This window comes from Nelumbo lutea, chromosome 2 (genome assembly GCF_056320005.1).
Source record: "Nelumbo lutea isolate HS-2025 chromosome 2, American lotus-T2T, whole genome shotgun sequence".
Taxonomy (NCBI): domain Eukaryota; kingdom Viridiplantae; phylum Streptophyta; class Magnoliopsida; order Proteales; family Nelumbonaceae; genus Nelumbo; species Nelumbo lutea.
The window spans coordinates 103769424-103782351 of record NC_142685.1 but is presented as its reverse complement, the minus strand read 5'-3'; the positions used below and the strand labels follow the sequence as shown (position 1 = coordinate 103782351).

The window sequence follows — 12928 nt, the reverse complement described above, 5'->3', positions numbered from 1 at the left end:
ACTGAAACGGTATCATGAATTCATGGTAAATTATCGGTCGTCTGTCACAGTATCACCACCAACTTATGTATATTTTCGTTTTTGGCGGTAGTCTGAGAGAGAGAGAGAGAGAGAGAGAGAGAGAGAAGAGAGAGAGCTCTGCAATGGCGGAGAGTGAAAAGAAGAGCTCATATGGAGGAGAGATTGTATACGTGGACCCGAAGCCGAGGAAGGGAATCGCTTCGCTATTTGTCGACTTGGTGGAGAAGTTGATCGTGAAGTTAATGTACGACGCTTCGAAGCCTTACCACTACTTATCCGGGAATTTTTCTCCGGTTGATGAGACTCCGCCTTGCAAGAATCTGCCTGTTAAAGGATATCTTCCGGTGAGATGGATCTATAGATATACTCTGACTCTGTTTTGTTGTTGTTGTTTTATTACTTTGTGATGTGATGACGTTCTTCTTCGCCTCTCTAAATAGAATGATATATTTATTTTTAATTGTGTCTGTTTGAATATCTGAACTCACGAGTAGGGAGATTCTGTAAATTATTAAATTGTCATGTTGTTTACTTGGTATGACTATATTATATTTATTTATTTATTTATTTTATTAATTCAGATGCTGTTTAACTTAAAATTGTCAGCTTCCGAAAGTGAATTGCTCTTTCATCAGATGAGTTCAGTTTATTTAGGTTTGTTATTGGGATTTTGGCTTTCTCTAATGAGAAAAATAATAAGAAGAAAACTGTTCAGATGTGTTCATTATATTTAAACTGTTTTGCTCAAAATTTTTCTGTAAAGGGGAAGAATTTAAAATTTCATGGTTCTTCTTTCTTGGAGAAGAATGGATATACTGAAGGCATTGGCAGTTGCTCTATTGTTAATATTTATTTGTTGTATTATGTTCTTCGACCACTCTCGTCATGTTGAGCTAATTAAGAGAAGATTATTTTCTTGAGAGCCTTTTGTCATTGCTTCTTGGCATTCATGGTTTTGTCAGGCCTTAACTTTACAACTCCTGTCATTTGGATGAAAATATGTAATTCCTTGTCCAGAATGAGAGAAAGTATTAGATATTACACTCTGCATAGGCGCACACCCAACGGTATAAAAAGGAAGAAGCCTCAATATTGAAACTTTTCCGTCTGTGCTTGTTCTTTGGGTCCTCTATAAGAAAAGGAAAAAAAAAAAAACACTGTAATATTCTTTATTTCATTCAGATAAGCTAAATGGTTGATAATTTGAAATTCGAGCTGTGCTTTTCTTTGTCATTGCAATGACATGGCATAAAGTGGAGAGTTTTGCATTACAGGAGTGCTTAAATGGGGAGTTTGTGAGGGTTGGTCCCAATCCAAAGTTTTCTCCAGTGGCTGGATATCATTGGTTTGTATGCTTCTTTATTTTGGACCAATTTAAAGTGGAAAAAAACATCTAACGTTATAAAGAAAAGAACAGAAAATATGGTTTAGAACTTATATTTGTTTCCTACCTTGATTCTGAAAGTCATTATTTTCTCTGATGGATTGTATTTGTCATCTGTATGCAGGTTTGATGGAGATGGGTGTGTAATTTCTTCTTTCTTTCACAACTGAAAAGGAAATTTTTGTTAAGTTCATTTTTTTTTTGAAAATTTGATTTGTCTGATTTAAAAGGCATGATAAGATGGTTATCATGTTCTACAATTTGATTTGGCAATTGGTTACATGTATTTCTAGTCCACTCTTCACTCCTCGGTTTACTGAGATACATTTATTTTATGCTTTTCTTGATCATAGTGTCCTTTTACCATCTCTGAACTGAACTTCAGAGAAAACCCTGAAGCCATGTTGTAATTCTGTAAGCCAACTAATGACCTCTGATAATTTCCTAACCATTCAGAATGATTCATGGTATGCGTATCAAAGATGGAAAAGCAACCTATGTTTCCCGTTATGTGAGGACTTCACGTATAAAACAGGAAGAGTTCTTTGGAGGAGCAAAGTTTATGAAGGTATATTAGGATACTTGGATGATTATTTTACATGTTTCCCGTTGTTCATTTAGTGTTTTTTTAGAAGTTCAATCAGAAGTAACTCTAACCTGTCTGAAAAGATTGCTATTATTTTTAGTCTTAATTCTCCAAATCTTAATTTCATGGCATGGCATGAGTCAGTGCCTCTTCTGCAATTCTATTTAGATTTTCTTTTTCCTGAGTTTTCAATGGCACCATAAAGGGTTTGCTTTTTATTTTGAAGATAAAATAAAATAAATTTTATTAAGTCAAAGAAGCAATTACAAGGAAGGTGATAAGCAATCACCCGAGGGGAAGCAAAATCCAGAGAACCAAGCAAAGAAACCCCAAGCCCCAAAAGGAAAACCACCCCAAACAAGAATAATCCTTGTGACCCAGCTAAGAAGATAAAAAACCACACTTCAACACTAAGGCAAAACCTAGATCCTACAAACCAATAGTGACACCCGCCAGAAACCCACACTTACTGCCCAATCCCAACCCGGACTCCCATTCATAAGGGTTTGCTTAGCAGTGTCTAACATGAATATTAACTTGTACTGGTTTCAGATAAAGTTCAGCTAAATGTTACTTGTTGAAGAATAATTTATTCATCATCATCATTATGACCAATGCTGATTTGAGGCAGTCGAAATTGTTTGCATGAATATTCTCCCATAACTATACTCTATCTTGGGCTGTAACTTGTCATAAGCTACATCTTCAAATCTTTTCTCAATACCTCAAACTCATGGTCTTTGTTTTCTTCTTGTACTTTTCACTTGTACTGGTTTCAGATAAATTTTAGCTAAATGTTACTTGGTGAAGAATAATTTGTTCATCATCATCATTATGACTTCCAATCCTGTTTTGAGGCACTTGAAATTGTTTGCATTGATATTCTTCCGTAACTACACTCTATCTTGGGCTGTATCTTTGCAAAAGCTACGTCTTCGAATCTTTTCTCAATACCCCAAATTCATGATCTTTGCCTTGTTGTACTTTTAGAAACTGAACTTTCAGTGTGCCACTTCTGAAGGGTGCACCATTTGTCTTTGTTGAAATTTGGACATGACCAACCCTGGCAGTCCTTTACCTATATTCTCTTGTTTCTGTAGTTAGATTATGTAAAATGCATTCCTCAACAACTTAATCCTTTATATTCTTGCCACCATCTTTTATTTGTCCATGTCATCTGTTCTCTGATTGATTGGATGTCAGTAATGGAAAAGAGAGTTTTATGTGTTGAACAATCTACTAACCATAATCTCAACTAACTGCTAATTGCTAACTGCACCTTCATGTTGCACGTTCTGAAGATCCTATGAACTTGATGTCTGTTTTTTGTCGTCTGTAGATTGGAGACCTCAAGGGAATGTTTGGTTTACTTATGGTTAATATTCAACTTCTTCGAAATAAACTGAAAGTATTGGATGTTTCTTATGGAAAAGGCACAGGTAAGTCTGTTGGCCACATGGGTGGTACTAGGTAACTGTACTTACCATTTTGTGCCCTCTGTGCATCCTTTTATGTAGAATGATCACATCATATAATTACTACAGTTATACTGTTGTAACTCCACAAGTGACATGTATTCTTTATGAGTTTAAGAATGATAGTTCTGGAACTGAACTATTGTTTCCTTGGCCAGCTAATACTGCTCTCATATATCACCATGGTAAACTTTTGGCTCTTTCAGAGGCAGATAAACCTTGTAAGTCTTCTTTTCCTCCTTTTCTTTTTCAGATAAAAAATCCTATCACTCTTGCTCTGTAGTCTGTACTAGCATTTGGAATGAAATTCTTATCTCTCTCTCTCTCTCTCTCTGCATTTCTTTTCATTTCTCTCATTATGCATACATGAATATGCTCCTCCACTCAGAGTGTCATATGGGTAGTCACAGTCAATAAAGAACAATATTTTTCATATAGTTGCCACTTCTATGTTGATGTAACAACTACCAAAAAATTTAGGCTTTTGAGTTCATGTAATAGTCGATTCTGAACCGTCAGCAATAAGTTTGTCAAAATATAGACTACATCCATCTTGTCAGTGCTTTTTAATTGATTTAAAGTATACAATTAGAAAAAATTATCTCTTTTGTATCCTGCAGATGCCATTAAAGTTTTGGAGGATGGAGATTTGCAAACCCTTGGAATGTTGGACTATGACAAGCGATTGGCACACTCATTCACTGCTCATCCAAAGGTTGACCCATTTACTGGTAAGACCTATCCTCAAATAACAAATATATTTTGCCCATATGTTATGATAATTTCATTTTGATTTTTAGCAATCTTGCATACAGGAGAGATGTTTACCTTTGGTTATTCACACGATCCACCATATGTCACTTACCGAGTCATTTCGAAGGATGGTTTCATGCATGATCCAGTACCAATAACAATATCAGATCCTGTCATGATGCATGACTTTGCCATCACAGAGAACTACGCAATTTTCATGGATCTGCCATTGTACTTCCGTCCAAAGGTAGTGGGATTGTTGGTTATGAAATTTTTCTTAAGATATAAATTGTCCTTTGATATTAAGTGGTCAAAGTATTATTAGGAGTTTCTGATGCTCAGAAAAAAATGAAAATGGCCTCAAACATTCAGACAGCCAAGTTTCTTCTGGTTTGAAGAATACTTGAGATTTTAAGCATGTGACTCCAAGGAAAAAAAATGTAAAATAAAGTGAGAAGAAGATAAAACTAAGAAAAAGAGGGAAAAGAGTTGTGTAAATGTGTGTTTTCTTAACCTGATTTGATGACTTTCTTATTTGCATTTATATGAGGGACTACAAAATACAAATTACAAATCTGCCCTTAATTAAAGCTGCCCATTGCTAGATTAATTTCAGACAAAAACATCCTTGGGTACAAAGCCATCTGTCAACATGAATAATGGAATATTTGCTGGGATGTATATGATTTTTTCCCAATTTGGTCATCATTAGCTGTTATGAATATTTCTTCCTCAAATATAAATACCCTTGATATTAAGTGGTCAAGTTATTATTTATCACTAGTAATTTGTGTCCTTCATAAAATGATTAGTCCAAAGGGCCATGTTTCCACACGTCTTGGAGATTTTTTTTGGTAGGCCACAAGCTTTTTATAATTAGTGATAGTACTTGATGATGGTTGTTGACTTTCTCCAACAAAGTTAATATATTTGAATCAGACTTTTTATGTTACCCTTCTAGGGTTTCATGCATTCAACTAGGAAGAAGAAGAGCTTGGGAGGGTGTATCGAATTATTGCCTCCACCCTTGAGGAGCTAGTTATATACAATTACATAAATGCCTCTTATTAGTGGGCAAAGAATAAAAACAACCTACATAAAGACCATAAGGCCCACACACAAGGGAAATAAAATAAAGAAAATAAATGCATAGCATACAACCTTATCTAAACTCCCCTTCAAATCGATGTGGGGAAAACATCAATTTTCCCACAAGGAAGTCTTGGTGTGCATGGGTTATGGATTTAGTGAAGATATTAGCAAATTACAGCTCAAAGGATATATGTGGAAGAGTGATGTTTTCTGCCGTAAATTGATCATGAATGAAATGACAGTCAATCTCTCCTAGAGAGGACAGGATGATTAAAAAAAGGATGAGCACTCAAGGAAGGTAACATCTTTAGAAACATACCTCCGACTAAAATGAGGATCAAAACATCTATAGCTTTTCTAGACAGGAGAGTGACCAAGGAAAACACATTTAATAGACTTAGGGTCAAACTTATGTCTCGAAGGATTCATATCATGAACAAAATAGACATACTTGAAGACTCTAAGAGGTAAATTGAAGGTAGGTTCATTAGGAAGAAGTTGATGAGGGGATTGAAGGCTTAACACTCTTGATGGCTTCCGATTAATAAGATACACAATAGTCTTGACAACATCTCCCCAGAAGCAAGTAGGAACATGACTTTGGAACAATAATCCACAAGCAACTTCAGCCACATGTATATTCTTCCTCTCAACAACCCCATTCTGCTGTGGAATATAACTTCATGAGATTTTGAATAGTGCCCTATCTTTAAGAAACACACAAAGATGATTTTCAAAGTACTTTGTATTGTTAGATCTTGTTATCTTAATTCTTTTCTCAAATTGGGTTTCCACTATATTCTTGAAATTTTGAACAATAATAGGAATTTCATCACGGTGTTTCATCAAGTAAAGCCATGTATATTGAGTGCAGCCATCAATGAAGATAATAAAGTATGTATACTCACCCATGCAAAGAATGATATATGACCCTCAAACATCAGTATGAATAAAATGGAAAGCAACATTACTTCATCTATTACTCGCAAAATATGTGGTTTTACATTGTTGGATAAATGACAAACTTCACATTGAGGATTCAAGTTGGAAACTAAATTGAACAAATTTAGAAACAAAAGTTTTACAGGCTTAAGGACATATGACCAAGATGATAGTGGCACCATTGCAAAAGATTCAATTTCTCATTGGAACAAGATTCATCCTAGCTCAACAATCCATATTTTGAAGCTTCATAAAGAAGGTAAACTCCATCGACTTCATGCCCACTTTCAATCATCTTCCCTGTGACCAGATCTTGAAAAACACAGTGGGTAGGAAAAAAGGTTACAGAGTAATTATGGGACTTGGTAAGAGAAATGACAAGTAACAAGTATTTATGCAATTGAGGAACATGAAGAATAAATCCAAGGGAAAGGTTATGGCTAAGTTTGACTTCTCCCTGACCCCAAGATAGGGGTCTGAGATCCACCTGTAACAGTGATCTTACCCTTCCCAGGAGTTAACTTATATGAAGTAAAATGTAAAGGCATAATAGTCATATGAGTACTAGTCCCAGAATAAACAATCCATGGATTGGAGGATGTGGAACAAGCAAGTGCAGTACCTGTGTTAGCACATGCACTAGATGGATTACTAGAGCTAGATAAGGACGATTTCCCACTCTTTTCCAAGTGCAGTAGAAGACTCCGAAGTTTATCCGTCATGTCATAGGAGTCATGGGAGGGAATGGTCACATCAGAAGACTAAACCTCATCACCAACTATGGCCAAATGAGCATTGCCTTACTTTCCAGTTTTAAACTTGTCCAGTTTCAAGTGAGGATTGAATTTCCAACATCTTTCTTTAGTATGTCTTGGCTCCTTGCAATATTCACAGATGACATCATTAGTCTTCTCAGTTGTAGGATTTTTACTACCTACAACTTGGCTTGGGCTTAGAGGACATAAAAGCAAAGTGCTCAATCATAGAGGGCTGCATAATGGCTGCTCGTCTACTTTCTTCCCCTTAAATAAAAAAGTAAGTAGTACCTAGAGAGACAACACCCGCACTCAGGATACTTTACGTAATGAAATCAAACTTAGGATTCAGGCCAGCCAAAAAGTCAAAGAACTTGTTCTCCTCAATGTACTTGCATTGATGAACATCTATGGGATCCTTCAATTCAAGGGCTTTCAAGTGGTTCATTTCTTTCCAAAGAGACTTTAGAGAGGAGAAATACATAGTCATTGTTCTCTCCTGTTAAGATGTGCCGAATAGGGGTAGTTTAGTCTTCTTCTGTTTACTAAGTAACTTGCTTATGTGGCAGTGTTATTAGAGTTACTCTGCCCCACACTTAAGTAAGGTCGTTTCTGTCTTTGTAACTATGATTAGAATCTAATATAGATTAAGGGGGTCGACTGAATGGGTTAACCATCAGATTTTCGACAGACCCTTCTTCTCTTCTTTTTTTTCTTCTTTTTCTTCTTCTTCTCCTCTTCCTATTCGGACTACTGTAGCAACAGTCGAAACATGGTATCAGAGCAATGCTCCTGACCTAAGTCAATTGGTAAAGCACCTCAGCATTGTTCGTGACTCTTCACCTTCGTTTCTGATCAGTCGATGGAGAGAACTGGTTCACCCTAGGTCAGAAACATTACAGCTTGTCTCTCTGTTGCGCATAACCTTCTTCAACAAGGAAAGTGACTTCAGTAGTGAATGGTTGATTGATATTCTCAAAGGAAGGTCGATTCTCTCTTCTTCTAGTGTTACTTATATTTTTGGGTAGAAACCCTACAAGAAGCTGTTGTACTGAGTAGAACCTAGAGAACTAGGTTCATTGTTGCCCTAGGAAGGGTTGCGTGTGCAGTAGCCGAATGGTGTAGGGCTGCTGTAAATCGTTGAATGGTATTAGGGCTGCTGTAAATGGCCGAGTGGTGTAAGGTAGAATGCAGTGACCTTGCCGAACTCCTTGTGGTTGTGTAATGCCCTCTTAAGTGTGTTAAATAAGTCTGAACTGGGTGCATCAAATTTGGCTGTGTTGTGGTGCTTGAGTGGTTGTAAGAGGGCCTCTACTTGTGATTAGTGAATGGTAAACTGATGCTTATGTGGGAAGTAAGTGTGTGAAGTCAGCAGTAGTGTGAATAAGAACAAGTGTGTGAAGTCAGCAGTGGTGTTTAGAGGCTGCAATAGGGGCTGAAATATCAAACTGTGAACAACATCAATCAGCTTGTAGCTGAGAAGTAAAGTTAGAGACAACTGTGAAAAGGTACAATGGCAGCAATAGGAGATGGCTACAATGATCAGAAACCTAGTGTAGTAATTTCCTCCGACTACCTAGGAGTACAAATGACCTCAATTAAGCTAAATGGGGAGAACTATGTTCCATGGGCTAAATCAGTGGAAGTTTTTCTCAAGGCAAAGAAGAAAGCAAAGCATGTTAGAGATGAGAAGCCACTGGTTGACTCTCCAGGGTTTGATGATTGGGAACAAGAAGATGCTCAAATCATGACTTGGCTGTGGAATAGTATGGAACTCAAAATTAGTGCCAACTTCATGTTCCTTGATACGGCTAAGGATATATGGGAGCATGCTAAGAAACTATATTCTGGACAAGATAACACAACAAGAGTATATCAGCTGTATCAGGAGTACTTTGATTTACAACAAGGAACCAAAACACTAGAAGAGTACTATGTCTGCATGAAGAATATAAGGAATGAACTCAATGTTTATCATCCCCTTACTCCAGATATTCAAGTTCAGCAACAACAAAGGGAGCAGCTAGATGTTACAAGATTTTTAGTGGGGCTGAAGTCGGAATATGAACCAGTTAGAGCTCAAATATTGGGGGGCTCTACTCTTCCTAAACTTGAGGAAGTATTCTCAAGACTTCGTAGAATCTCTTTGTGCCAGACAGAGAACCCCACACAGTATGATAGATCAGCACTTGTGACAGCTAGAGGTGGTGGATATAGTACAAGAGGGGGAGGTCATTCCAGAGGGGGCCGTGGCAATTCCATGATTGGTAGGGGTGGCCGTGACTCAGGGGGAGGCCGTGGTAGAGAAAAAAATAACTCTACAAGGAAGTGTACTCATTGTGGTAGGGATGGGCACACAGTGAATTTCTGTTATGATCTACATGGCCCTCACTCTAAATGGGCTAATCATGCTGTAACAGGTGAGGTTGCTATTAGTGACAGTAAACTGGCAGACCTAACTCCTTCCACATCTACATCTACTTCTAGGAGGGAGATGGTGAGTGTTCCGCGTGATGAGTATGAACGGTTCCTTCAAACTACTTCACAGCATACCACTGCCACATATGCCCAATCAGGTATCGCTTGCATGTCATCTAAAACTCCTTCCTAGATTATTGACTTTGGAGCCTCAGATCATATGACCGGGACTCCAGGTGTGTTCTCTTCTCTTGCTGAAACCTCCACACCACAAACTGTTACACTTGCCAATGGGTCCTCATCTCCCATCTGTGGTGTTGGTAATGTTGACTTGGCTTCTGTCCCTTTATCATCTGTTTTATACGCACCTAAGTTTCCATTCTATCTTATGTCTGTTAGTAAAATAACCAAAGCTCTTAACTGTTCTGTTACCTTCTTTCCTTCCACTTGTGTTTTTCAGGATCTCAAGTGGGGAAGAAGATTGGTGGGGGGCATGAAACTGGTGGATTGTATTACCTTGACGGCGGTAGATCTTCAATTGCACTTCAGACTTCCCTTACTCCTCTACAATGGCATTGCCGACTAGGACATCCATCTCTCAAGGTCCTCAAGATGTTGGTTCCATCATTGAGTCAGTTGTCAGTTTTACAATGCGAGTCATGTCAGTTTGGTAAACACCGTCGTGTGTCCTTCAGTCCAAAAGTTGAGAGTTGTATGTTGAGTCATTTTTCTTTGGTTCACTCAGATGTTTGGGGTCCGATCAAAATAGAGTCTTATAATGGGTACAAGTATTTTGTCTCCCTTATTGATGATTGTTCAAGAATGATATGGATTTACTTAATGAAAGAAAGAAGTGAATTATTTTCCATTTTCAAAAATTCCATGCTGAAATACGCACACAATTTGGTGTTCCAATCAAAGTTCTCTGTTCAGATAATGGTCGTGAATACTTTCTTACTGCATTTCAACAGTATTTAAAACAACATGGCATTATTCATTAGACCTCGTGTGCTTTCACCCCTCAACAAAATGGGGTGGTTGAACGGAAGAATCGTCATCTTTTTGAAATTGCTTGGTCTATGCTTCACCACATGCATGCTCCTAAACGGTTTTGGAGTGATGCTGTACTCACTGCATGTTTTTTCATTAATCGGATGCCCTCTTTTATTCTTCATGGTCCGTCCCCCTTCTCCATCTTGTTTTTCACTTTATCTCCGTTTCCATTAACTCCTCGTGTCTTTGGTTGTGTGTGTTTTGTTCATAATCTGAGTCCTGGAATAGACAAGCTAGATGCACGCTCAATTAAATGTCTCTTCCTTGGCTACTCTCGGACTCAAAAAGGATACAAGTGTTATAATCCTATTGCCTGAAAGTGCTATGTCTGCCCTGATGTCACATTTTTTGAATCTGTCCCCTTCTTCTCCAGTCATGAAGCACCCTTGTCCTTGGTTCCGTTCGTGTCCTAATTTCCTTGGCAGTTATGTATGATTGGCCTCTCCTTCAACTTGACATAAAGAATGCCTTCCTCCATGGTGATTTAGTGGAGGAGGTATATATGGAGCAACCACATGGGTTTGTTGCTAAGGGGGAGGGTGGTAAGCTGTGCAGGCTGAAGAAAGCAATTTATGGGTTGAAGCAATCTCCACGTGCTTGGTTTGGGAAGTTCAGCGAAGTGGTGAAGAGTTTTGGAATGAAGCAATGCCAAGTTGATCACTCAGTGTTCAGCTATGACTCAGAAGATGGGAAGATTTTATTAGTGGTCTATGTGGATGTTATTGTCATCACTGGTAGTGATAAATTGGGGATTGACAAACTAAAGGTATTTCTGCAAAATCATTTTCAAACAAAGGACCTTGGAACATTAAAGTATTTCTTGGGAATAGAGGTTGCCAGGTCAAAACAAGGTGTGAATCTGTGCCAAAGGAAATATGTCCTTGATCTATTGGAAGAAACATGACTGTTAGGTGCAAAACCGGCTGAGACCCCTATGGAACCAAATGTTAAGTTGAGCAGTGATACAGGAGAAGTATTTGAAGATCTTGGAAGGTATAAACAACTAGTGGGAAAGCTGAACTATCTGACTATCACGAGACCCAACATCTCTTTTGCAGTCAGTGTGGTGAGCCAATTCATGCAGAACCCTCGTATACCTCACTGGGATGCAGTCCTTAGAATTGTGAGGTATCTAAAAGGAGCTCCGGGCTGTGGGCTATTGTATAAACCAGGAGGAAAACTTGAAGTAGTTGGGTATACAGATACAGACTGGGCAGGCTCAGTGAGTGGCAGAAGATCTACTACAGGTTATTGCACATTTCTGGGAGGAAATCTTGTGACATGGAAGAGTAAAAAGCAGACGGTTGTAGCCAGAAGTAGTGCTGAAGCCAAATATAGGGCCATGGCTCACACTACCTGTGAATTAGTGGCTGAGGAATCTCCTACAAGAAATTGGGTTTCACATGGATAAACCTATGAAATTGTACTGTGACAACCAAGCTGCACTACATATCTCATCCAATCCTTTCTTTCATGAGAGAACAAAGCACATAGAGGTTGATTGCCACTTTGTGAGAGAGAAGGTTCTTGCTAGAGAGATAAATACAGAACATGTGGGCTCCAATGACCAGTGGGCAGATTTGTTTACAAAAGCTCTAAGCTCAGGGAAAGTGAATTGTCTATGTAACAAGCTGGGATTATATGACATATATTCTCCAGCTTGAGGGGGAGTGTTAAGATGTGCCGAATAGGGGTAGTTTAGTCTTCTTTTGTTTATTAAGTAACTTGCTTATGTGGCAGTGTTATTAGAGTTACTCTGCCCCACACTTAAGTAAGGTCATTTCTGTCTTTGTAACTATGATTAGAATCTAATATAGATTAAGGGGGTCGACTGAATGGGTTAACCATCAGATTTTTGATAGACCCTTCTTTTTCTTCTTCTTCTCCTCTTCCTGTTCGGACTACTGTAGCAACTGTCGAAACATCTCCCCTTGGTGCATACTACAAGCTCCTCTCGTAAGATGATATATTCTAGCAATATGGGTTATCCTGTTCCCACTTTGCAAATTTAGGGTCTTCAATTTTTGGCTTCATCTCCTTGCCTTTAATGAATCCTAACTTACCTCTCCATGTGATAGTAAGTTTATCTGATTGGGGCCACTCCAAAAAGTTGGTCCTATCAAGTTTTACAGTGATTATCATACCACTAGAGACATCAACATTTCCAGGAAACACATTGGAACCAATTTGTGCAACCTTTGGTGATTTCATACCTCACAAACAACTTTCTCGACAACCAAGGAGCACCCCAACATCCAACTAGAATACAAACAAACCCCAAAATAAAAGGCTCAAACTTGGTTGAAGGCTAGAAAAGGGGCCAAAAAGCTGGCTGGCGGTAAAATAGAGGGAGAAAAAAACTCCCAAAAATTTTTTAGTGCTCAGAAAAGTACAGGATCACTTCCTATCACTCCCAAAATATAAAACAACCTAGAAGAACTAGGTTTTG

General features: G+C 38.2%; 1 protein-coding gene across 1 annotated transcript in view; it reads left to right on the top strand.

Annotated features, from left to right (window-relative positions):
• The window catches only part of CCD1 (carotenoid cleavage dioxygenase 1), a 34858-nt gene continuing 21930 nt past the window's right edge, over positions 1–12928 (top strand). The window contains exons 1-8 of the mRNA XM_088971095.1: positions 1–365; positions 1296–1366; positions 1530–1544; positions 1862–1973; positions 3331–3430; positions 3625–3687; positions 4087–4197; positions 4282–4466. Of these exons, the coding sequence (XP_088827221.1) occupies positions 66–365; positions 1296–1366; positions 1530–1544; positions 1862–1973; positions 3331–3430; positions 3625–3687; positions 4087–4197; positions 4282–4466 (957 nt within the window). The 5' untranslated portion in view covers positions 1–65. The remainder of the gene's footprint in view (positions 366–1295; positions 1367–1529; positions 1545–1861; positions 1974–3330; positions 3431–3624; positions 3688–4086; positions 4198–4281; positions 4467–12928) is intronic.